The sequence below is a fragment of the Pseudophryne corroboree genome, chromosome 3 (genome assembly GCF_028390025.1).
Source record: "Pseudophryne corroboree isolate aPseCor3 chromosome 3, aPseCor3.hap2, whole genome shotgun sequence".
Classification (NCBI taxonomy): Eukaryota; Metazoa; Chordata; class Amphibia; order Anura; family Myobatrachidae; genus Pseudophryne; species Pseudophryne corroboree.
In genome coordinates, this window is record NC_086446.1 from 35,713,900 (window position 1) to 35,737,410 (window position 23,511).

Sequence of the window (23,511 nt, forward strand, 5' to 3'; positions counted from 1 at the left end):
CACCAGGGGATGTGTCTGGGTGATGACTGGAGAGGTGACTGCAGGGAATGGGACATTATACAGTAACACCAGGGGATGTGTGTGGGTGATGACTGGAGAGGTGACTGCTGGGAATGGGACATTATACAGTAACACCAGGGGATGTGTCTAGGTGATGACTGGAGAGATGACTGCTGGGAATGGGACATTATACGGTAACACCAGGGGACGTGTCCGGGTGATGACTGCAGAGTTGACTGCTGGGAAAGAGACATTATACAGTACACCAGGGGATGTGTCTGGGTGATGACTGGAGAGGTGACTGCTGGTAATGGGGCATTATACAGTAACACCAGGGATGTGTCTGGGTGAGGACAGGAGAGGTGACTGCTGGGAATGGGGCATTATACAGTAACACAAGGGGATGTGTCTGGGTGAGGACAGGAGAGGTGACTGCTGGGAATGGGACATTATACAGTAACACCAGGGGACGTGTCTGGGTGATAACTGGAGAGGGGACTGCTGGGAAATGGACATTATACAGTAACACCTGGGGATGTGTCTAGGTCAGTGGTTCCCAAACTTTTTTGAATCACGGCACCCTAGAATATCAGAATTTTTTTCACGGCTCCCCTAGGCCAATAATTTCTTATTGAGAAATTTAGAAAGAAATATTAAATTAAGTAGATTGTGTTTATATGTCATCCTTAGGCTCAATTTTGTGGTGAGGGACAGGATTTGCTTCTGTTTGTCCACATATTATATGACTGACAGCCACCAGCACTAGTTTTGCCTATTATATTGACCATAAATAATTTGAATTGGTCCTGGACCACCAACCCAGGGCACCCCTGCAAGTGTCCCGAGGCACCCCAGGGAGCCACGGCACACAGTTTGGGAACCACTGGTCTAGGTGATGACTAGAGAGGTGACTGCTGGGAATGGGACATTATACAGTAACACCAGGGGACGTGTCTGGGTGATGACTGGAGAGGTGACTGCTGGGAATGGGACATTATACAGTAACACCAGGGGACGTGTCTGGGTGATGACTAGAGAGGTGACTGCTGGGAATGGGACATTATACAGTAACACCAGGGGACGTGTCTGGGTGATGACTGGAGAGGTGACTGCTGGGAATAGGACATTATACAGTAACACCAGGGGACGTGTCTGGGTGATGACTGGAGAGGTGACTGCTGGGAATGGGACATTATACAGTAACACCAGGGGACGTGTCTGGGTGATGACTGGAGAGGTGACTGCTGGGAATGGGACATTATACAGTAACACCAGGGGACGTGTCTGGGTGATGACTGGAGAGGTGACTGCTGGGAATGGGACATTATACAGTAACACCAGGGGACGTGTCTGGGTGATGACTGGAGAGGTGACTGCTGGGAATGGGACATTATACAGTAACACCATGGGATGTGTCTGGGTGATGACTGGAGAGGTGACTGCCAGGAATGGGGCATTATACGGTAACACCAGGGGATGTGTCTGGGTGATGACTGGAGAGGTGACTGATGGGAATGGGGCATTATACAGTAACACCAGGGGATGTGTCTGGGTGATGACTGGAGAGGTGACTGCTGGGAATGGGGCATTATACAGTAACACCAGGGGACGTGTCTGGGTGATGACTGGAGAGGTGACTGCTGGGAATGGGGCTTTATACAGTAACACAAGGGGATGTGTCTGGGTGAGGACAGGAGAGGTGACTGCTGGGAATGGGACATTATACTGTAACACCAGGGGATGTGTCTGGGTGATGACTGGAGAGGTGACTGCTGGGAAATGGACATTATACAGTAACACCAGGGGATGTGTCTGGGTGATGACTGGAGAGGTGACTGCTGGGAAATGGACATTATACAGTAACACCAGGGGATATGTCTGGGTGATGACTGGAGAGGTGACTGCTGGGAATGGGGCTTTATACAGTAACACAAGGGGATGTGTCTGGGTGAGGACAGGAGAGGTGACTGCTGGGAATGGGACATTATACTGTAACACCAGGGGATGTGTCTGGGTGATGACTGGAGAGGTGACTGCTGGGAATGGGACATTATACTGTAACACCAGGGGATGTGTCTGGGTGATGACTGGAGAGGTGACTGCTGGGAAATGGACATTATACAGTAACACCAGGGGATGTGTCTAGGTCAGTGGTTCCCAAACTTTTTTGAATCACGGCACCCTAGAATATCAGAATTTTTTTCACGGCTCCCCTAGGCCAATAATTTCTTATTGAGAAATTTAGAAAGAAATATTAAATTAAGTAGATTGTGTTTATATGTCATCCTTAGGCTCAATTTTGTGGTGAGGGACAGGATTTGCTTCTGTTTGTCCACATATTATATGACTGACAGCCACCAGCACTAGTTTTGCCTATTATATTGACCATAAATAATTTGAATTGGTCCTGGACCACCAACCCAGGGCACCCCTGCAAGTGTCCCGAGGCACCCCAGGGAGCCACGGCACACAGTTTGGGAACCACTGGTCTAGGTGATGACTAGAGAGGTGACTGCTGGGAATGGGACATTATACAGTAACACCAGGGGACGTGTCTGGGTGATGACTGGAGAGGTGACTGCTGGGAATGGGACATTATACAGTAACACCAGGGGACGTGTCTGGGTGATGACTAGAGAGGTGACTGCTGGGAATGGGACATTATACAGTAACACCAGGGGACGTGTCTGGGTGATGACTGGAGAGGTGACTGCTGGGAATAGGACATTATACAGTAACACCAGGGGACGTGTCTGGGTGATGACTGGAGAGGTGACTGCTGGGAATGGGACATTATACAGTAACACCAGGGGACGTGTCTGGGTGATGACTGGAGAGGTGACTGCTGGGAATGGGACATTATACAGTAACACCAGGGGATGTGTCTGGGTGATGACTGGAGAGGTGACTGCTGGGAATGGGACATTATACAGTAACACCAGGGGATGTGTCTGGGTGATGACTGGAGAGGTGACTGCTGGGAATGGGACATTATACAGTAACACCAGGGGATGTGTCTGGGTGATGACTGGAGAGGTGACTGCTGGGAATGGGACATTATACAGTAACACCAGGGGATGTGTCTGGATGATGACTGGAGAGGTGACTGCTGGGAATGGGACATTATACAGTAACACCAGGGGATGTGTCTAGGTGATGACTGGAGAGGTGACTGCTGGGAATGGGACATTATACAGTAACACCAGGGGACGTGTCTGGGTGATGACTGGATTGGTGACTTCTGGGAATGGGACATTATACAGTAACACCAGGGGATGTGTCTGGGTGATGACTGGAGAGGTGACTGCTGGGAATGGGGCATTATACAATAACACCAGGGGATGTGTCTGGGTGATGACTGGAGAGGTGACTGCAGGGAATGGGACATTATACAGTAACACCAGGGGATGTGTCTGGGTGATGACTGGAGAGGTGACTGTTGGGAATGGGGCATTATACAGTAACACCAGGGGATGTGTCTGGGTGATGACTGGAGAGGTGACTGCTGGGAATGGGACATTATACAGTAACACCAGGGGATGTGTCTAGGTGATGACTGGAGAGGTGACTGCTGGGAATGGGACATTATACAGTAACACCAGGGGACGTGTCTGGGTGATGACTGGATTGGTGACTTCTGGGAATGGGACATTATACAGTAACACCAGGGGATGTGTCTGGGTGATGACTGGAGAGGTGACTGCTGGGAATGGGGCATTATACAATAACACCAGGGGATGTGTCTGGGTGATGACTGGAGAGGTGACTGCAGGGAATGGGACATTATACAGTAACACCAGGGGATGTGTGTGGGTGATGACTGGAGAGGTGACTGCTGGGAATGGGACATTATACAGTAACACCAGGGGATGTGTCTAGGTGATGACTGGAGAGATGACTGCTGGGAATGGGACATTGGCCCTCATTCCGAGTTGTTCGCTCGCAAGGCGATTTTAGCAGAGTTACACACGCTAAGCCGCCGCCTACTGGGAGTGAATCTAAACATCTTAAATGTGCGACCGATGTATGCGCATTATTGCGATCACTAACGAGTTAGCAGTTTTAGAGTAGCTTCAGACTTACTCTGCCTGTGCGATCAGTTCAGTGCTTTTCGGTCCCGGCTGACGTCATAAACACACCCAGCGTTCGCCCAAGCACTCCCACCGTTTCTCCGGACACGCCTGCGTTTTTTCCGGAAACGGTAGCGTTTCCAGCCACACGCCCCTAAAACGCCGTACATCCGCCCAGTAACACCCATTTCCTGTCAATCACAATGCGATCGCCGGAGCGACGAAAAAGCCGTGAGTAAAAATACTTTCTTCTTAGTAAAGTTACTTGGCGCATGCGCAGTGCGAACATTACGCATGCGCACTAAGAGAATTCTCACTGCGATGCGATGAAAAATACCGAGCGAACAACTCGGAATGAGGGCCATTATACGGTAACACCAGGGGACGTGTCCGGGTGATGACTGCAGAGTTGACTGCTGGGAAAGAGACATTATACAGTACACCAGGGGATGTGTCTGGGTGATGACTGGAGAGGTGACTGCTGGTAATGGGGCATTATACAGTAACACCAGGGGATGTGTCTGGGTGAGGACAGGAGAGGTGACTGCTGGGAATGGGGCATTATACAGTAACACAAGGGGATGTGTCTGGGTGAGGACAGGAGAGGTGACTGCTGGGAATGGGACATTATACAGTAACACCAGGGGACGTGTCTGGGTGATAACTGGAGAGGGGACTGCTGGGAAATGGACATTATACAGTAACACCAGGGGATGTGTCTAGGTCAGTGGTTCCCAAACTTTTTTGAATCACGGCACCCTAGAATATCAGAATTTTTTTCACGGCTCCCCTAGGCCAATAATTTCTTATTGAGAAATTTAGAAAGAAATATTAAATTAAGTAGATTGTGTTTATATTTCATCTTTAGGCTCAATTTTGTGGTGAGGGACAGGATTTGCTTCTGTTTGTCCACATATTATATGACTGACAGCCACCAGCACTAGTTTTGCCTATTATATTGACCATAAATAATTTGAATTGGTCCTGGACCACCAACCCAGGGCACCCCTGCAAGTGTCCCGAGGCACCCCAGGGAGCCACGGCACACAGTTTGGGAACCACTGGTCTAGGTGATGACTAGAGAGGTGACTGCTGGGAATGGGATATTATACAGTAACACCAGGGGACGTGTCTGGGTGATGACTGGAGAGGTGACTGCTGGGAATGGGACATTATACAGTAACACCAGGGGACGTGTCTGGGTGATGACTAGAGAGGTGACTGCTGGGAATGGGACATTATACAGTAACACCAGGGGACGTGTCTGGGTGATGACTGGAGAGGTGACTGCTGGGAATGGGACATTATACAGTAACACCAGGGGACGTGTCTGGGTGATGACTGGAGAGGTGACTGCTGGGAATGGGACATTATACAGTAACACCAGGGGACGTGTCTGGGTGATGACTGGAGAGGTGACTGCTGGGAATGGGACATTATACAGTAACACCATGGGATGTGTCTGGGTGATGACTGGAGAGGTGACTGCCAGGAATGGGGCATTATACGGTAACACCAGGGGATGTGTCTGGGTGATGACTGGAGAGGTGACTGATGGGAATGGGGCATTATACAGTAACACCAGGGGATGTGTCTGGGTGATGACTGGAGAGGTGACTGCTGGGAATGGGGCATTATACAGTAACACCAGGGGACGTGTCTGGGTGATGACTGGAGAGGTGACTGCTGGGAATGGGGCTTTATACAGTAACACAAGGGGATGTGTCTGGGTGAGGACAGGAGAGGTGACTGCTGGGAATGGGACATTATACTGTAACACCAGGGGATGTGTCTGGGTGATGACTGGAGAGGTGACTGCTGGGAAATGGACATTATACAGTAACACCAGGGGATGTGTCTGGGTGATGACTGGAGAGGTGACTGCTGGGAAATGGACATTATACAGTAACACCAGGGGATATGTCTGGGTGATGACTGGAGAGGTGACTGCTGGGAATGGGGCTTTATACAGTAACACAAGGGGATGTGTCTGGGTGAGGACAGGAGAGGTGACTGCTGGGAATGGGACATTATACTGTAACACCAGGGGATGTGTCTGGGTGATGACTGGAGAGGTGACTGCTGGGAATGGGACATTATACTGTAACACCAGGGGATGTGTCTGGGTGATGACTGGAGAGGTGACTGCTGGGAAATGGACATTATACAGTAACACCAGGGGATGTGTCTAGGTCAGTGGTTCCCAAACTTTTTTGAATCACGGCACCCTAGAATATCAGAATTTTTTTCACGGCTCCCCTAGGCCAATAATTTCTTATTGAGAAATTTAGAAAGAAATATTAAATTAAGTAGATTGTGTTTATATGTCATCCTTAGGCTCAATTTTGTGGTGAGGGACAGGATTTGCTTCTGTTTGTCCACATATTATATGACTGACAGCCACCAGCACTAGTTTTGCCTATTATATTGACCATAAATAATTTGAATTGGTCCTGGACCACCAACCCAGGGCACCCCTGCAAGTGTCCCGAGGCACCCCGGGGAGCCACGGCACACAGTTTGGGAACCACTGGTCTAGGTGATGACTAGAGAGGTGACTGCTGGGAATGGGACATTATACAGTAACACCAGGGGACGTGTCTGGGTGATGACTGGAGAGGTGACTGCTGGGAATGGGACATTATACAGTAACACCAGGGGACGTGTCTGGGTGATGACTAGAGAGGTGACTGCTGGGAATGGGACATTATACAGTAACACCAGGGGACGTGTCTGGGTGATGACTGGAGAGGTGACTGCTGGGAATGGGACATTATACAGTAACACCAGGGGACGTGTCTGGGTGATGACTGGAGAGGTGACTGCTGGGAATAGGACATTATACAGTAACACCAGGGGACGTGTCTGGGTGATGACTGTAGAGGTGACTGCTGGGAATGGGACATTATACAGTAACACCAGGGGACGTGTCTGGGTGATGACTGTAGAGGTGACTGCTGGGAATGGGACGTTATACAGTAACACCAGGGGACGTGTCCGGGTGATGACTGGAGAGTTGACTGCTGGGAATGGGACATTATACAGAAACATCAGGGGATGACTGTATCACTGTGTGTGTCAGGTTCCTGTAAGGTGTCAGGATGTCACTGTCTATCTCTCCTGCAGGAGAGGGAGTATATAGAGGAATACAGGGGTCTGTACAAGGACGTGATGATAGAGAATCACCGGCCCCTCACATCACTGGGTAAGAGGAGACTGTAATTTATTGTACAGGGTAGAGCAGGCATGGGGCCCCCTATATACACACATCATCTGATAATCACATTCCGTTGTGCTTAAAAGTTTGTGAACCCTTCAGAGTTTTCTATATTTCGCCTGAAATTTGGCATAAAACTACCTCAGATTTTTACAGAAGTCCTACAAGTAGGTAAAAAGAACCAAATCAAACAAATGAGTCAAAAAAATTAGACCTGCTCATTTTTTTTATTGAGGAAAAGTATCCAATATCACATATCTGTGAGTGGCAATAGTATGTGAAACGGCATGTAAACGTTTCCGGTAAGTGTTGATTAGTCCTGAACATCGGCTTGGTGGAAATTTACCCCATTGCTCTCTCTGTTATGTTGGTGGGTTTCCTTCCACAACATTGTGATTGGATCAAGGTCAGGACTTTGACTTGGCCTTTACAAAGCTTTACATTTATTCTTTAACCATTCTTTGGTGTAATGACTTGTGTGCTTTGGGTTATTGTCTTGCTGCATGACCCACATTCTCTTGAGATGCAGCTCATGGACAGATGTCCTGACATTTTTCTTTAGAATATTCTGTTATATTTTACAATTAATTTCTCATACGTCCTAGAGGATGCTGGGGACACCATTAGAACCATGGGGTATAGACGGGATCCACAGGAGACATGGGCACTTTAAGACTTTCAATAGGGGTGTGCACTGGCTCCTCCCTCTATGCCCCTCTTCCAGACTCCAGTTTTAGAATTGTGCCCAGTGAGACTGGACGCACTACAGGGGAGCTCTATTGAGTTTCTCTGAAAAAGACTTATGTTAGTTTTTTTATTTTCAGGGAGACTGCTGGCAACAGTCTCCCTGCTTCGTGGGACTTAGGGGAGAGAAGTATGACCAACTTCTAGTGAGTTCAATGGCTCTGCTTCTGGCTGACAGGACACCATTAGCTCATGAGGGGGCTGATCGCTGGGTACACCTAGATGCTCACTCCCACAGCCGGCCGTCACCCTCTTACAGAGCCAAAAGTCAGAAGACACATGAGTAGCAGAAGAAAAGAAGACTTCAGTGACGGCTTTTCTGAGGTACCGCGGCAAACGGACGCTGAGCGCCAGGCTCCCACACACAGCACTACAGGGTGCAGGGCGCGGGAAGGGGGGGGGGGGGGGGATGCCCTGGGCAGCTTGGAAAAACCTAATTTCCATTGGCAAGAGGGGACATTAGTGCCAAGGCACTGTCCTAACCCCCGCCAGTATAATTATTTATTAAAATAAGTGGGACTAAAGCGCGCCATTAAGGGGGCGGAACTTCTTCCTCACAGCTCACTCGACACCATTTCCTCTACATTAGCTGCAGAGACGCTGGTCCTTCCTCACACTGCTGACAAGTTTCAGGGTGCACAACGGGGAGGGGAGGGGAGGGGGGGGGGGGCACAGGATAATTTGGTGCCTTCAGACCCGTTGATTTGGCGCTGGGTTGTGAGCTGACAAATTCCCTCTGTGTCTCTCTGACAGACTTTACTGTCCCCTATTTGCCCGGTGTGTCTGTGGGTGTTTAGTGCACGTGTGTCGACATGTCTGAGGCTGAGTGCTCTTCCCAGGAGGAGGCTATATTAGAGACAAAAAGGCTGTGGGGGTGACCCTGTCGGCGCCGCCGACTCCTGATTGGGTAAATGTTTTGAATGCTAATGTGACTCTTATTAGTAAGAGGCTAGATAAGTCTGAGTCTCAGAGCCAGGAATGGAAGAAATCTGTAGAAGATATGTTATTGCAAAGGCTTGTCCCCTCAGGGTCACAGAAACGTACGTTGGCCCAGTTGGCAGACACTGATACCGACACGGACTCTGATTCCAGTGTCGACTTTAGCGATTCCAGATTAGATCCAAAATTGGCAAAGAGCATTCAGTACATGATTGTGGTGGTTAAAGAGGTATTACATATCACTGAGGACCCAGCTGTCCCTGATAAAAGGGTCTGTATGTATAAGGAAAGGAAACCTGAGGTGACGTTTCCTCCCTCTCATGAACTGAACACTCGATTTGAAAAAGTCTGGGAAAGTCCTGACAGAAAGTTTCAGATTCCCAAAAGGATTCCGGTGGCTTATCCGTTTCCCTCTGGGGATAGGGAAAATTGGGAATCACCCCCCCCATTGTAGACAAGGCCCTATCGCGTTTATCTAAAAAGGTGGCTCTTCCGTCACCGGGCACGGCAGCCCTTAAAGACCCTGCAGATCGTAAGCAGGAAAGTACGTTAAAATCCATTTATACGACCACAGGTACGCTACTCAGACCGGCCATTGCATCTGCGTGGGCGAGTAGTGCTACTGAAAAGTGGGCAGATAACTTGTCATCTGATATAGATACCCTAGATAGGGATAGCGTCCTCTTGACGCTGGGTTATATCAAGGACGCTGCAGCCTACCTAAAGGAAACTGCGAGAGATATTGGCCTTTTGGGATCAAAGGCCAATGCCATGGCGGTCTCAGCTAGGCGAGCATTGTGGATTCATCAATGGAATGCTGATGCTGACTCCAAGAAAAGTATGGAATCTCTAGAAAAGTATGGAATCTCTACCATATAAAGGTGGTGCCTTGTTTGGTGACGGCCTCGCTGATTTGGTATCTACGGCTACCGCGGGTAAGTCATCATTTTTGCCTTATGTGCCTTCACAACAAAAGAAAACACATCACTATCAAATGCAGTCCTTTCGGACCAATAAATACAAGAAAGGGCGAGGTTCTTCCTTCCTTGCTACTAGAGGAAGGGGAAAGGGTAAAAGATCACCAGCCGTGGCGGGTTCCCAGTAACAGAAGTCCTCCCCGACTTCTGCCAAATCCAGCGCATGACGCTGGGGCTCCTCTGCGGGAGTCCGCACCGGTGGGGGCTCGTCTCAAACTCTTCAGTCAGTTCTGGGTTCATTCGGACCTGGACCCATGGGTTTTGGAAATAGTGTCCCATGGGTGCAAACAGGAGTTTCAAGACGTTCCCTCTCGCCGATTTTTCAAATCGGCCTTACCAGCTTCTCTTCCGGACAGGGAGGTAGTTTGCGACGCAATACAAAAGTTGTGTCAAAATCAGGTCATCGTCAGGGTTCCCCAGTCACAACAGGGAGAAGGCTTTTATTCAAGCCTGTTTGTGGTTCCGAAGCCGGATGGCTCGGTCAGCCCAATCCTAAACCTGAAATCCTGTTATGAGCCATGGCTGTGGCTCATTCCTGTTTTGCATTTTGGTTATGTATTTTATGTTATACTTCTGTTTATGTTCCCCGTGGGTGTCATGGGGTGCTCGGAGCTCACCCTTAAGGAGAGGATACTGTTATGAACCACAGGTAGTGGTTCATTCCTATTTTATGTTTATAGTTCTCTTGCAGGCCAGGATTTCCCTTTGCTCTGGTTTAGAAGATTATTGTTTGCTGTCAGTGGTGATTCTGTGTATTGCAGCCTGTTTCCATGTGGTTGGCTTCACCTGTCTGCTGATTGCATCTTGTCAGTGTGGAGGACAGCTACAGGACAGCTGCACGACATAATTAATTAGGCCTCTCTGTTATATGCTGGCTGAGTGCAATTCACAGACGCTGGTGATATTTCTAGGTTTCCAGTGTTCCAGAGTGCTTGTGTTCTGAGCTTGTTCCTGCCAGTTCCTGACATCCTGTCTAGCAGTGTCTGTCTAGCTGCTTCCTGAGTGTCGGTTCCTGTGTCGATTCCTGTGTCTTATCCCGTGTCCTGCCATGAAGCGTTCCTGTCCAGAAGTCCTGTGGTTTTGCCTGTGCCTGGTCGAGTTTCTGGCTTCTTGGTGTCCACCGGTCTGTCGTTTGGGATTCTGCCTGTCCTCCAGTTCTGAGAGTCTGTGTCGGCAGCATTGGGGGTTCCTGTCCGTTTGCCAGTATTTGTACCGGTTCCGTGAGTAGCGGCTTTGCCGCGTCCATCGGCCTTGGCCGCTGTATTCCTTGGTTATATCTGTCACTGGTGTTTTGCAGAGGGTTCTGCTTATGCTGTCACCGCCGGTACACAAAAGTATTGTGTCGGCGTGTGGACAGCATTTCCTTTGTTCTTTTCCTTTGGCGGCAAGCCGCACATACATTTAGTTTTAGGCTAGTTAGTAGCCCCTGGCTTTGGTTGTTTCAGTTAGAGGTCCCCTTGTTATTACCCTGTCTCAGTTCACGCTTTGTCTCCCTTTAAGACCTGCGGGGGCATCAGAGTTGGGCAGACCGAATCCGCCCTTGAAACGCGGCTGCCATGGGCCCAAGAAACCATAGTCATGCAGGCGTGAATCGACAATACGGGTAGAGCAACGGAGGTAGGGTGCCAGGGGCTATTCCCATTCCATTTCCACACCACACCTTGTCTCAGCGTCACGTTCTGGTGCTCAGGACTCACTACGCAACATCTCCCCTGTTCTGAGCACCAGGAACCTAACAAATCCCTCAACTTCTACCTAAGAAATTCAAATTCAAGATGGAGTCTATCCGAGCAGTGATCTCCAGTCTGGAGGAAGGGGATTTTATGGTGTCGGTGGACATAAAGGATGCCTACTTACATGTTCCCATTTATCCTCCGCATCAGTCTTAACTGAGGTTTGCAATTCCAGATTGTCATTACCAATTTCAGACGTTGCCGTTTGGTCTGTCCACGGCTCTGAGGATTTTCACCAAAGTAATGGCGGAAATGATGGTTCTCCTTCGCTAGCAAGAAGTCACGATTATCCCGTACTTGGACGATCTCCTGATAAAGGCGAGATCCAGGGACCAGTTGGTGAGAAACGTTACACTATCCCTGACAGTTCTTCAACAACAGGGTTGGCTCCTAAACTTGCCAAAATCACAGTTGATTCCGGCGACGCGGTTATCATTTTTAGGAATGATACTGGACACAGAACGACAGAGAGTTTTTCTTCCAGTGGAAAAGGCTCAGGAACTTCAGACTCTGGTCAACAAATTCTGAAACCAGCAAAAGAGTGTCAATCCATCAATGCACTCGGTTGCTGGGGAAGATGATTGCGGCCTACGAGGCCATTCAGTTTGGCAGATTCCATGCCAGAGTGTTTCAGTGGGACCTGTTGGACAAGTGGTTCGGATCCCACCTACACATGCACCGGAGGATAATCATGTCTTCCAAGACCAGGGTATCACTCCTGTGGTGGCTGACCAGTTCTCAACTCCTAGAGGGGCGCAGGTTCGGGATCCAGGACTAGATCCTAGTAACCACGGATGCAAGTCTCCGAGGATGGGGAGCAGTCACGCGGGGGGGGGACGACTTCCAAGGAAGATGGTCAAGCCAGGAAACCTGTCTCCACATAAACGTTCTGGAGTTAAGGGCCATTTACAACGGCCTTGTGCAGGCGGAACATCTTCGCAATCTGCCCGTACTGATCCAGTCGGACAATGTTACAGCAGTAGCGTACATAAACCGCCAAGGCGGAACAAAAAGCAGAGCGGCAATGGCAGAAGTCACAAAGGTTCTCCGCTGGGCGGAAAAACATACAAGCACTCTGTCAGCGATCTTCATTCCAGGAGTGGATAACTGGGAAGCAGACTTCCTCAGCAGACACGATCTCCATCCAGGAGAGTGGAGCCTCCATCAGGAGGTCTTCATAGAAGTGACAAGTCTTTGAGGAATTCCTCAAATAGATATGATGGCATCTCGTCTCAACAAGAAGCTTCAGATATATTGTTCCAGGTCGAGGGACCCTCAATCAATAGCAGTGTATGCACTGGTGACACCATGGGTGTTTCCGTCGGTGTATGCATTCCCTCCACTGCCTCTCATTCCAAAAGTTCTAAAGATCATAAGAAGAACAAAGGTTCAAGCGATCCTCATTGTCCCGGACTGGTCAAGGAGGGCTTGGTATCCAGATCTTCAGGAATTACTCATAGGAGATCCCTGGCCTCTTCCTCTATGCGAGGACCTGTTGCAGCAGGGGCCGTGCGTATACCAAGACTTACCACGGGTGCATTTGACGGCATGGCGGTTGAACACCAAATCTTAACCAGAAAAGGTATTCCCAGTGAAGTAATTCCCAAACTTCTTCAGGCCAGGAAAGGGGTAACGTCTAGACATTATCACCGCATTTGGAGAAAATATGTGTCTTGGTGTGAATCCAAGAAGGCTCCTGCGGAAGAGTTTCAGCTAGGACGTTTTCTCAATTTTCTACAAGCAGGAGTGGAGGCGGGCCTAAAGTTGGGCTCAATTAAGCTGCAGATTTCAGCCTTATCGGTTTTCTTTCAAAAACAATTGGCCTCCTTTCCAGAAGTTCAGACTTTCGTGAAAGGTGTGTTGCACATCCAACCTCCATTTGTGCCCCCAGTAGCACCATGGGATCTTACCGTGGTGTTGCAGTCCCTTCAATCACATTGGTTTGAACCTTTACAGGTGGAGTTGAAGTTTCTTACTTGGAAAGTGGTCATCCTGTTGGCTTTGGCATCCGCAAGGCGGGTGTCTGAGTTAGCGGCCTTGTCCCACAAGAGTCCTTATTTAATCTTTCATGAAGTTGAGGACTCGTCAGTGGTTTCTTCTTTCCACATGAACCAACCTATTGTGGTGCCAGTGGCTACTGACACCTTCGCTGCGTCAAAGTCTCTGGATGTGGTCAGAGTTTTGAAAATTTATATCGCAAGAACAGCTCGTATACGGAAAACAGAGGCTCTGTTTGTCCTGTATCCTCCCAACAAGATTGGGTGTCCTGCTTCTTAGCAGACCAGTGCGCGCTGGATCAGAGGTACGATTCAGCATGCTCATTCCATGGCAAGATTGCCGATACCAAATTCGGTGAATGCCCATTCAACTAGAAAGGTGGGCTCATTCTGGGCGGCTGCCTGGGGAATCTCGGCGTTACAACTTTGCCGTGCAGCTACTCGGTCCGGGGCAAACACGTTTGCTAAGTTTTACAAGTTTGACACCTTGGCCGATGAGGACCTCAAGTTTGGTCAATCGGTGCTGCAGGGTCATACGCACTCTCTCGCCCACACTGGAGCTTTGGTATAACCCCATGGTACTGAAGTGGAACCCAGCATCCTCTAGGACGTATGAGAAAACAGGATTTTAATACCTACCGGGAAAATCCTTTACTCCTAGTCCGTAGAGGATGCAGCCCAGTGCGTACTTTACCTGCAGTTGTTAATTTGTTAAAAATATTTTCAGCACGGTTGCTGTAATGTTCAGTGTTTTGTTGAATGCCATGTGTGCGGCATGGTTGAAGTGTGAGCTGGTATGAATCTCACCGTTAACTTAAAAGTAAATCCTCTCCTCGAAATGTCCGTCTCCATGGGCACAGTTCCTATACTGAGGTCTGGAGGAGGGGCATAGAGGGAGGAGCCAGTTCACGCTAGAAAAGTCTTAAAGTGCCCATGGCTCCTGCGGAACCGTCTATACCCCATGGTACTGAAGTGGACCCCAGCATCCTCTACGGACTAGGAGAAAAGGATTTACCGATAGGCATCATGTGTTTTAAAAAAACAGGATTTTAATACCTATCGCCCATAACATTTAAAGTTTGTGCCTAGCACCTAGGTCCATTCAAAAGTGTCGCAAAGTGCCTATTTTCCAGTAAAATGACGCCAGACATGGAGGGTTAGGTTAACCCCTTCAGTGCTGTGGCGGCCATTACACATGTGACTGGGATGTCTCCGGCCACACTTCTATTTTGTTTTATACTTCCTTTCCCCACCTTGCCTGATCCACACCTTTTTCCTCTTCGCTTCCAGCTTACCTTCTCACGTCCCCCAAGAGGGGTCCATTCTCCCCTGTCAACCATATGATGCGCCTTCCTGTGGTCTGGCCACTCCTCCTTGGGTTTTTTTGCCCTATTACTGACCTTTGTGCCCTGTGGCCATATAGTTACCCCTCCTGCAATCAACACCTTTGCAGAGAGACCATCTATCCTGTCTCCCCTTCCCATTCCTTCCTCTCTCCCTAACTCACCACACTGTACTCTTCCTTTCACTTCTTTCCGACATTCGCTCTTATTCTGCAGACCTCCCTGTATGCGCTATAACATTCTCGATGATATTTCTTGCAATCTTACTGGCTTTCACCCCTCAGTTCAATGCCCATGGGTCTCCACGTTCTATGCTGTATGTGAAGAGGCTCAATAACCCCTAAAAGAGCAGAAAGCTCTTTGCCACTCTCAGACTTCATCAGGGAGACTTCGTCTTCTTGCAGGAAACCCATTTTTCGCATAAGTCCCACCCAGATTCTGTCTTGACATTTGCCATGCTTACGATCATAATGTTAAAAAACTTGGGGGTCGCATTCCTATTTGCTTGCCATCTCACTTTTGAACTTTCCGACTCATTTGCAGCCAAAGAAGGGCGTTTTCTCATTTTAGTGGGCAAGCTTAATAATAAATGATGTACTCTGGTAAATGTTTACGCCCCTAGCCAATCTCAGAATGTGTTTTTCTCCAAACTGGACCCTATAATCTCTCGTTTGCGTCAAGGTGAGCTGATTAATGCTGGAGATTTCAATACAATACTCAACAATACCCTCGATCGTTCTTCTTCTGTATCTCCATCCTCTCTGGATTCTTGACGCTCTTGATCACTCCTCAGCCTCATGAAATCCCACCTCCTCTATAACTCCTAGAGAGTTAAAGATCCACCCGCTTGTGAATATACGTTTTATTCCAACCCACACAATTTATATTCCCGCATTGATGATTCTCCTTAGCCATGATCTCGCTCTCCACCTTCAGTCAGGCAAAGTCTACCCCCTCATCTGGCCTGACCACGCTACCATCTCTATTGACATCTCTGGCCTAGTTCCCCGCCCTTGCCCCATGACTTGGCGTCTTAATGAATCTCCTCAATAACCCAATCGTGCTCTCAAACCTTAAGTCTCACATTAAAGGTTACTTTATTATTTATTTATTAACAGTTTCTTATATAGCGCAGCAAATTCCGTTGCGCTTTACAATTGGAAATAGCAATGAGATAACAAACTGGGTGATAACAAACAGTCATGGAGGTAGGAAGGTCCTGCTCGCTAGCTTACAATCTATAGGGAAATAGGCATGTATACACAAGGAAAGGTGCTATCTAATGCGTAGTTGCCCGCCAGATTGCAAAGGTTCTTGGTGGGATGTATGATATGGTCATACAGCAATGATGAACCGGGTTCGAGAGGAAAGGAAAGTGACGAATGAGAAGACATGTGAGGATATGTGTGGAGTGTACATGAATGACCACCCAGACATTTCCAGATCCACACTCTGGATGGCACACAAAGCAGTCTTATGAGGACACTTGATCAGTATTGCTTCTAGGTGTCACGAACCGATCACTTACCACTGTGGGTTCTGGGGTCCGTTCGTTGCGGTTGCTTGCGATGCTGTGCAGCCGTGTGGGGACGCGGCGTGGTCAGCGGCAGAGGTGATGCAGGTTCTGGGAGCCGGGAGTGCGGGGACCGAATGGCCGAAGGTGCCGCTGTGTGTCTGCACTATAGGAGGCGGCCATGTTGGAGACCAAATGAGCACCTGTGAGCACTTGTGCTACACCTGTGGGTAAGTGTTAGCCAATCCCGTGCTGTGCTGCCTTTAAGTAGGCTGGGATTATGTTACTCTTAATACTTATTTCTCTGACGTCCTAGTGGATGCTGGGAACTCCGTAAGGACCATGGGGAATAGCGGCTCCGCAGGAGACAGGGCACATCTAAAGAAAGCTTTAGGATCACCTGGTGTGCACTGGCTCCTCCCCCTATGACCCTCCTCCAAGCCTCAGTTAGATTTTCTGTGCCCGACGAGAAGGGTGCACACTAGGGGCTCTCCTGAGCTCTTTGTGAAAGTTTAGTTTAGGTTTATTATTTTCAGTGAGACCTGCTGGCAACAGGCTCACTGCATCGAGGGACTAAGGGGAGAAGAAGCGAACTCACCTGCGTGCAGAGTGGATTGGGCTTCTTGGCTACTGGACATTAGCTCCAGAGGGACGATCACAGGTTCAGCCTGGATGGGTCCCGGAGCCGCGCCGCCGGCCCCCTTACAGAGCCAGAAGAGCGAAGAGGTCCGGAAAAATCGGCGGCAGAAGACGATCCTGTCTTCAGATAAGGTAGCGCACAGCACCGCAGCTGTGCGCCATTGCTCTCAGCACACTTCACACTCCGGTCACTGAGGGTGCAGGGCGCTGGGGGAAGCAGCGCCCTGAGACGCAATAAATCGATAAAAACCTTATATGGCTAAAATAAATGCATCACATATAACTCCTGGGCTATATGGATGCATTTAACCCCTGCCAAAACATACAGAAAAACGGATGATAAGGACGCCGAGAAAGGGGCGGAGCCTATCTCCTCAGCACACTGGCGCCATTTTCCCTCACAGCTCAGTTGCAGGGAAGCTCCCTGGCTCTCCCCTGCAGTCACTACACTACAGAAAGGGGTTAAAAAAGAGAGGGGGGCACAAATTAGGCGCAGTATAAACAATACAGCAGCTATAAAGGGAAAAACACTTATATAAGGTTATCCCTGTATATATATAGCGCTCTGGTGTGTGCTGGCAAACTCTCCCTCTGTCTCCCCAAAGGGCTAGTGGGGTCCTGTCCTCTATCAGAGCATTCCCTGTGTGTGTGCTGTGTGTCGGTACGTTTGTGTCGACATGTATGAGGAGAAAAATGATGAGGAGACGGAGTAGAGTGTCTGTAATAGTGTTGTCACCCCCTAGGGGGTCGACACCTGAGTGGATGTACTGTTGAAATTGCGTGACAGTGTCAGCTTTGTATAAAAGACAGTGGTTGACATGAGACAGCCGGCTACTCAGCTTGTGCATGTCCAGACGTCTCATACAGGGGCTCTAAAGCGCCCGTTACCTCAGATACAGACGCCGACACGGGTACTGACTCCTGTGTCGACGGTGAAGAGACAACCGTGATTTCCAATAGGGCCACACATTGCATGATTGAGGCAATGGAAAAAGTTTACACTTTTCTGATAATATGAATACCACCAAAAAAGGGGTATTATGTTTGGTGAGGAAAAACTTCCTGTAGTTTTCCTGAATCTGAGAAATAAAATGAGGTGTTTGATGATGCGTGGGTTTCCCCCCGATAACAATTGATAATTTCTAAAAAGTTATTGGCAGTATACCTTTTCCCGCCAGAGGTTAGGGTGCGTTGGGAAACACCCCCTAGGGGGGATAAGGCACTCACACGCTTGTAAGAACGAGGTCTCTACCCTCTCTTGAGATGGCCGCCCTTAAGGATCCTGCTGATAGAAAGCAGGAGGGTATCCTAAAATGTATTTACACACATACTGGTGTTATACTGCGACCAGCAATCGCCTCAGCCTGGATGTGCAGTGCTGGGTTGGCGTGGTTGGATTCCCTGACTGGAAATATGATATCCTAGATAAGGACAGTATATTATTGCCTATAGAGCAATTAAAAGATGCATTTCTATATATGCATGATGCACAGCGGAATATTTGCCGACTGGCATCAAGTATAAGTGCGTTGTCCAATTATACCAGTAAAGTGGTCAGGTGATGCGGATTCCAAACGGCATTTGGAAGTATTGCCTTAAAAAAGGGGATGTACCCCAGGTCGCCTCTCAAAATAAGACGCCGTATTATCAGGCGCAGTCCTGGTTGGCAAGCAGACAAAAGGGTTCCTCTTTTCTGCTCGTGACAGAGGGAGAGGAAAATGGCTGCAGAGATCAGCCAGTTCCAAGGAACAGAAACCCTTTTCCGCCTCTGCCAAGCCCTCAGTATGACGCTAGGGCTTTACAAGTTCAGGCACGGTGGGGTCCCGTTCTCAATGAATTTCAGTGCGCAGTGGGCTCACTCGCAAGTAGACCCCTGGATCCTTCAGGTAATATTTCAGGGGTACAAATTGGAATTCGAGACGTATCCCCCTCGCCGTTTCCAAAAGTCTGTTTTACCGACGTCTCCCGCTGACAGGGAGGCAGTTTTGGAAGCCATTCACAAGCTGTATTCCCAGCAGGTGATAATTAAGATACCCCTCCTGCAACAGGGAACGGGGTATTATTCCACACTATTGTGGTACCGAAGCCAGATGGCTCGGTGAGACCGATTTTAAAATCTAAAATCTAAAATCTTTGAACACTTGCATACAGAGGTTCAAATTCAAAATTGAGTCACTCAGAGCAGTGATTGCAAACCTGGAAGAAGGGGACTACATGATGTCTCGGGACATCAAGGATGCTTACCTTCATGTCAAAATTTACCCTTCTCACCAAGGGTATTTCAGGTTATGGTACAGAACTGTCACTATCAGTTCGGACGCTGCCGTAGGGATGGTCCACGGCACCCCGGGTCTTTACTGAAGTAATGACCGTAATGATGATATTCCTTTGAAGGGAATTTTAGTTATCCTTTACTTGGACGATTCCCTGATAAGGGTAAGATCCAGGGAACAGTTGGAGATCGGTGTAGCACTATCTCAGGTAGTGTTGCGGCAGCACGATTGGATTCTCAATATTCCAAAATCGCAGCTGGTTCCGACGACTTGTCTTCTGTTCCTAGGGATGATCCTGGACACAGTCCAGAAAGAAGGTTCTTCTCCCGGAGGAGAAAGCCAGGGAGTTATCCGAGCTAGTCAGGAACCTCCTAAAACTGAACCAAGTCTCAGTGCATCAATGCACAAGGGTTCTGGGTAAAAATGGTGGCTTCCTACGAAGCAATCCCATTTGGCAGACTCCACGCAAGACTTTCCAGTGGAACCTACTGGACAAATGGTCCGGGTCGCATCTTCAGATGCTTCAGCGGATAACCCTGTCACCAGGGACAAGGGTATCCCTCCTGTGGTGGTTGCAGAGTGCTCATCTTCTAGAGGGCCGCAGATTCGGCATTCGGGACTGGGTCCTGGTGGCCACGGATGCCAGCCTGCGAGGCTGGGGAGCAGTCACACAGGGAAGGAATATCCAGGGCTTATGGTCAAGCCTGGAGACATCACTTCACATAAATGTCCTGAAGCTAAGGGCCATTTACAATGCTCTAAGCTTAGCAAGACCTCTGCTTCAAGGTCAGCCGGTGTTGATCCAGTCGGACAACATTACGGCAGTCACCCACGTAAACAGACAGGGTGCCACAAGAAGCAGGAGGGCAATGGCAGAAGCTGCAAGGATTCTTCGCGGGGCGAAAAACCATGTGATAGCACTGTCAGCAGTTTTCATTCCGGGAGTGGACAACTGGGAAGCAGTTTTCCTCCGCACGACCTCCACCCGGGAGAGGAAGGACTTCACCCAGAAGTTTTCCACATGATTATAAACCGTTGGGAAAAACTCGACAGGTATTGCGCCACGTCAAGGGACCCTCAGGCAATAGCTGTAGATGCTCTGGTAACACCGCGAGTGTACCAGTCAGTGTATGGGTTCCCTCCTCTGCCTCTCATACCAAAAGTACTGAGATTGATAAGATGGAGAGGAGTAAGCACTATATTAGTGGCTCCGGATTGGCCAAGAAGGAATTGGTAACCGGAACTTCAAGAGATGCTCACGGAGGATCCGTAGCCTCTACCTCTAAGAAGGGACCTGCTCCAGCAAGGACCTTGTCTGTTCCAAGACTTACCGCGGCTGCGTTGACGGCATGGCGGTTGAACGCCGGATCCTGAAGGAAAAAGGCATTCCGGATGAAGTCATCCCTATCCTGATCAAAGCCAGGAAGGATGTAACATTATCACCGCATTTGGCGAAAATATGTTGCGTGGTGCGAGGCCAGTAAGGCTCGACGGAGGAAATTCAACTGGGTCGATTCCTAAATTTCCTGAAAACAGGAGTATCTATGGGCCTGAATTTGGGGTCCATTAAGGTTCAATTTTCGGCTCTGTCAATTTTCTTCCAAAAAAAAAAAAAAATAGCTTCAGTCCCTGAAGTTCAGACATTTGTTAAAGGGGTACTGCATATACAGCCTCCTTTTGTGCCTTCAGTGGCACTTTTGGGATCTCCAGGTGGTTTTTGGGTTCCAAAAAAGTCACATTGGTTTGACCCACTTAAATCTGTGGAGTTAAAATATCTCACAGAAAAAGTGGTCATGCTGTTGGCTCTGGCCTGGGCCAGGCGCGTGTCAGAATTGGTGGTTTTATCCTGTAAAAGCCATTATCTGATTTTCCATTCGGACAGGGCGGAATTGAGGACTCGTCCTCAGTTTCTCCCTAAGGTGGTTTCAGCGTTCACCTGAACCAAACCTATTGTGGTGCCTGCGGCTACTAGGGACTTGGAGGACTCCAAGTTGCTAGACGTTGTCAGGACCCGGAAAATATATGTTTCCAGGACGGCTGGAGTCAGGAAATCTGACTCGCTGTTTATCCTGTATGCACCCAACTAGCTGGGTGCTCCTGCTTCTAAGCAGACTATTACTCGTTGGATTTGTAGTACAATTCAGCTTGCACATTCTGTGGCAGGCCTGCCACAGCCAAAAATCTTAAATGCCCACTCCACAAGGAAGGTGGGCTCATCTTGGGCAGCTGCCCGAGGGGTCTCGGCTTTACAACTTTGCCGAGCAGTTACTTGGTCAGGAGCAAATACGTTTGTAAAATTCTACAAATTTGATACCCTGGCTGAGGAGGACCGGGAGTTCTCTCATTGGGTGCTGCAGAGTCATCCGCACTCTCCCGCCCGTTTGGGAGCTTTGGTATAATCCCCATGGTCCTTACGGAGTTCCCAGCATCCACTAGGACGTCAGAGAAAATAAGAATTTACTTACCGATAATTCTATTTCTCGTAGTCCGTAGTGGATGCTGGGCGCCCATCCCAAGTGCGGATTGTCTGCAATACTGGTACATAATTATTGTTACCAAAAAATTCGGGTTATTGTTGTAGTGAGCCATCTTTTCTAGAGGCTCCTCTATTATCATGCTGTTAACTGGGTTCAGATCACAAGTTGTACAGTGTGATTGGTGTGGCTGGTATGAGTCTTACCCGGGATTCAAAATCCTTCCTTATTGTGTACGCTCGTCCGGGCACAGTATCCTAACTGAGGCTTGGAGGAGGGTCATAGGGGGAGGAGCCAGTGCACACCAGGTGATCCTAAAGCTTTCTTTAGATGTGCCCAGTCTCCTGCGGAGCCGCTATTCCCCATGGTCCTTACGGAGTTCCCAGCATCCACTACGGACTACGAGAAATAGAATTATCGGTAAGTAAATTCTTATTTTCCTTCAGTATTGTATCTTCATTGTTGCATCATTTAAGGACAATTCTTCACAGCCTTCCAGTTTAACCTTTTAAGCTTCAGTACAAGTCTTCAGTTATTCATTTATGCCTACAATATCCAGTTAACACTCCTTCAGTTTGGCACTAATCGTTGCTTCATTTGGACAATTCTTCATTCATTCTCAAGCCTGTTTAGACTCAGTTGTATGAACATTTCTTCAATGCATCTTTAATACTGTTCCTGCTTATCATCATGCAATTCATTGCAGTATGTCAGTTTACATACGGTGACTATTGATTGTCAATTAACTCATTATTGGAATAATTGTCTTTTAATAAATATATGAAACAGAACTTTCTTTGTCCTCCCTGTTTTCATCATACCCCAGCACCTACACCTTCGGTTTGTCCAGGGTTAACGGATTCACAAAAACACTAGGCCCTGACAGTAAGCACTGGCCCCATGGATACGTTGGGTGACCAATTCACAGGAGGTGGTGCTACAGCAAACATTCTTTCCCATCTGGAAAATCAGGAGTCCATACAGACACAAATAGTTCAGTTTATGCAAACTATGGCAGATCGTTTGGAGGCTCTTCATACGGTTATAAAGACACCACAAGTTCAAGTTCCAGCTCCGGTGGTCTCTGCTTCCGCAACGGTTTCTCCAGTGATGATGCCAATGTCTCGTCTGCAGCTACCTTCGCCAAGTAAGTTTGACGGGACCCCAAAGCTTTGCAGTGGATTTCTGAACCAATGTGAGATCCAGTTCGAACTGTTGTCTGCTAGTTTTCCATCAGCCCGTTCTAAGATCACATATATTATTGCCCTCCTGTCCGGTCAAGCCCTGGAGTGGGCGTTGCCACTGTGGGAGAGGGGAGATCCCATTCTCTCTAATTATAAAGAGTTCGTATCATCCTTCCAGAAAATCTTCGTTGAACCAGGAAGAACTACCTCTGCATCTTTGGAGAGTCTACGTCAAGGTTTACGTCCTGTTAGTCAATATATTATTCAGTGTTGCTCATTGTCTTTTTGGAACAGACTCTCAGAATCAAGGATGATTTAACCATTCGTGATGTGCCAACTAAGCTGGATGAATTAATTTCCATCTGTAATAAACTTGATCTATGCTACAGAGAGCGATGCCTAGAGAAA

The 23,511-nt window shown here is 48.5% G+C and overlaps 1 protein-coding gene across 1 annotated transcript in view; it reads left to right on the forward strand.

Moving 5' to 3' along the window:
* LOC135057116 (uncharacterized) overlaps positions 1 to 23,511 on the forward strand; it is a 176,804-nt gene that overhangs the window by 13,272 nt on the left and 140,021 nt on the right. The window contains 1 exon segment of the mRNA XM_063963015.1: positions 7,197 to 7,275. Coding sequence (XP_063819085.1) covers positions 7,197 to 7,275 — 79 coding nt within the window.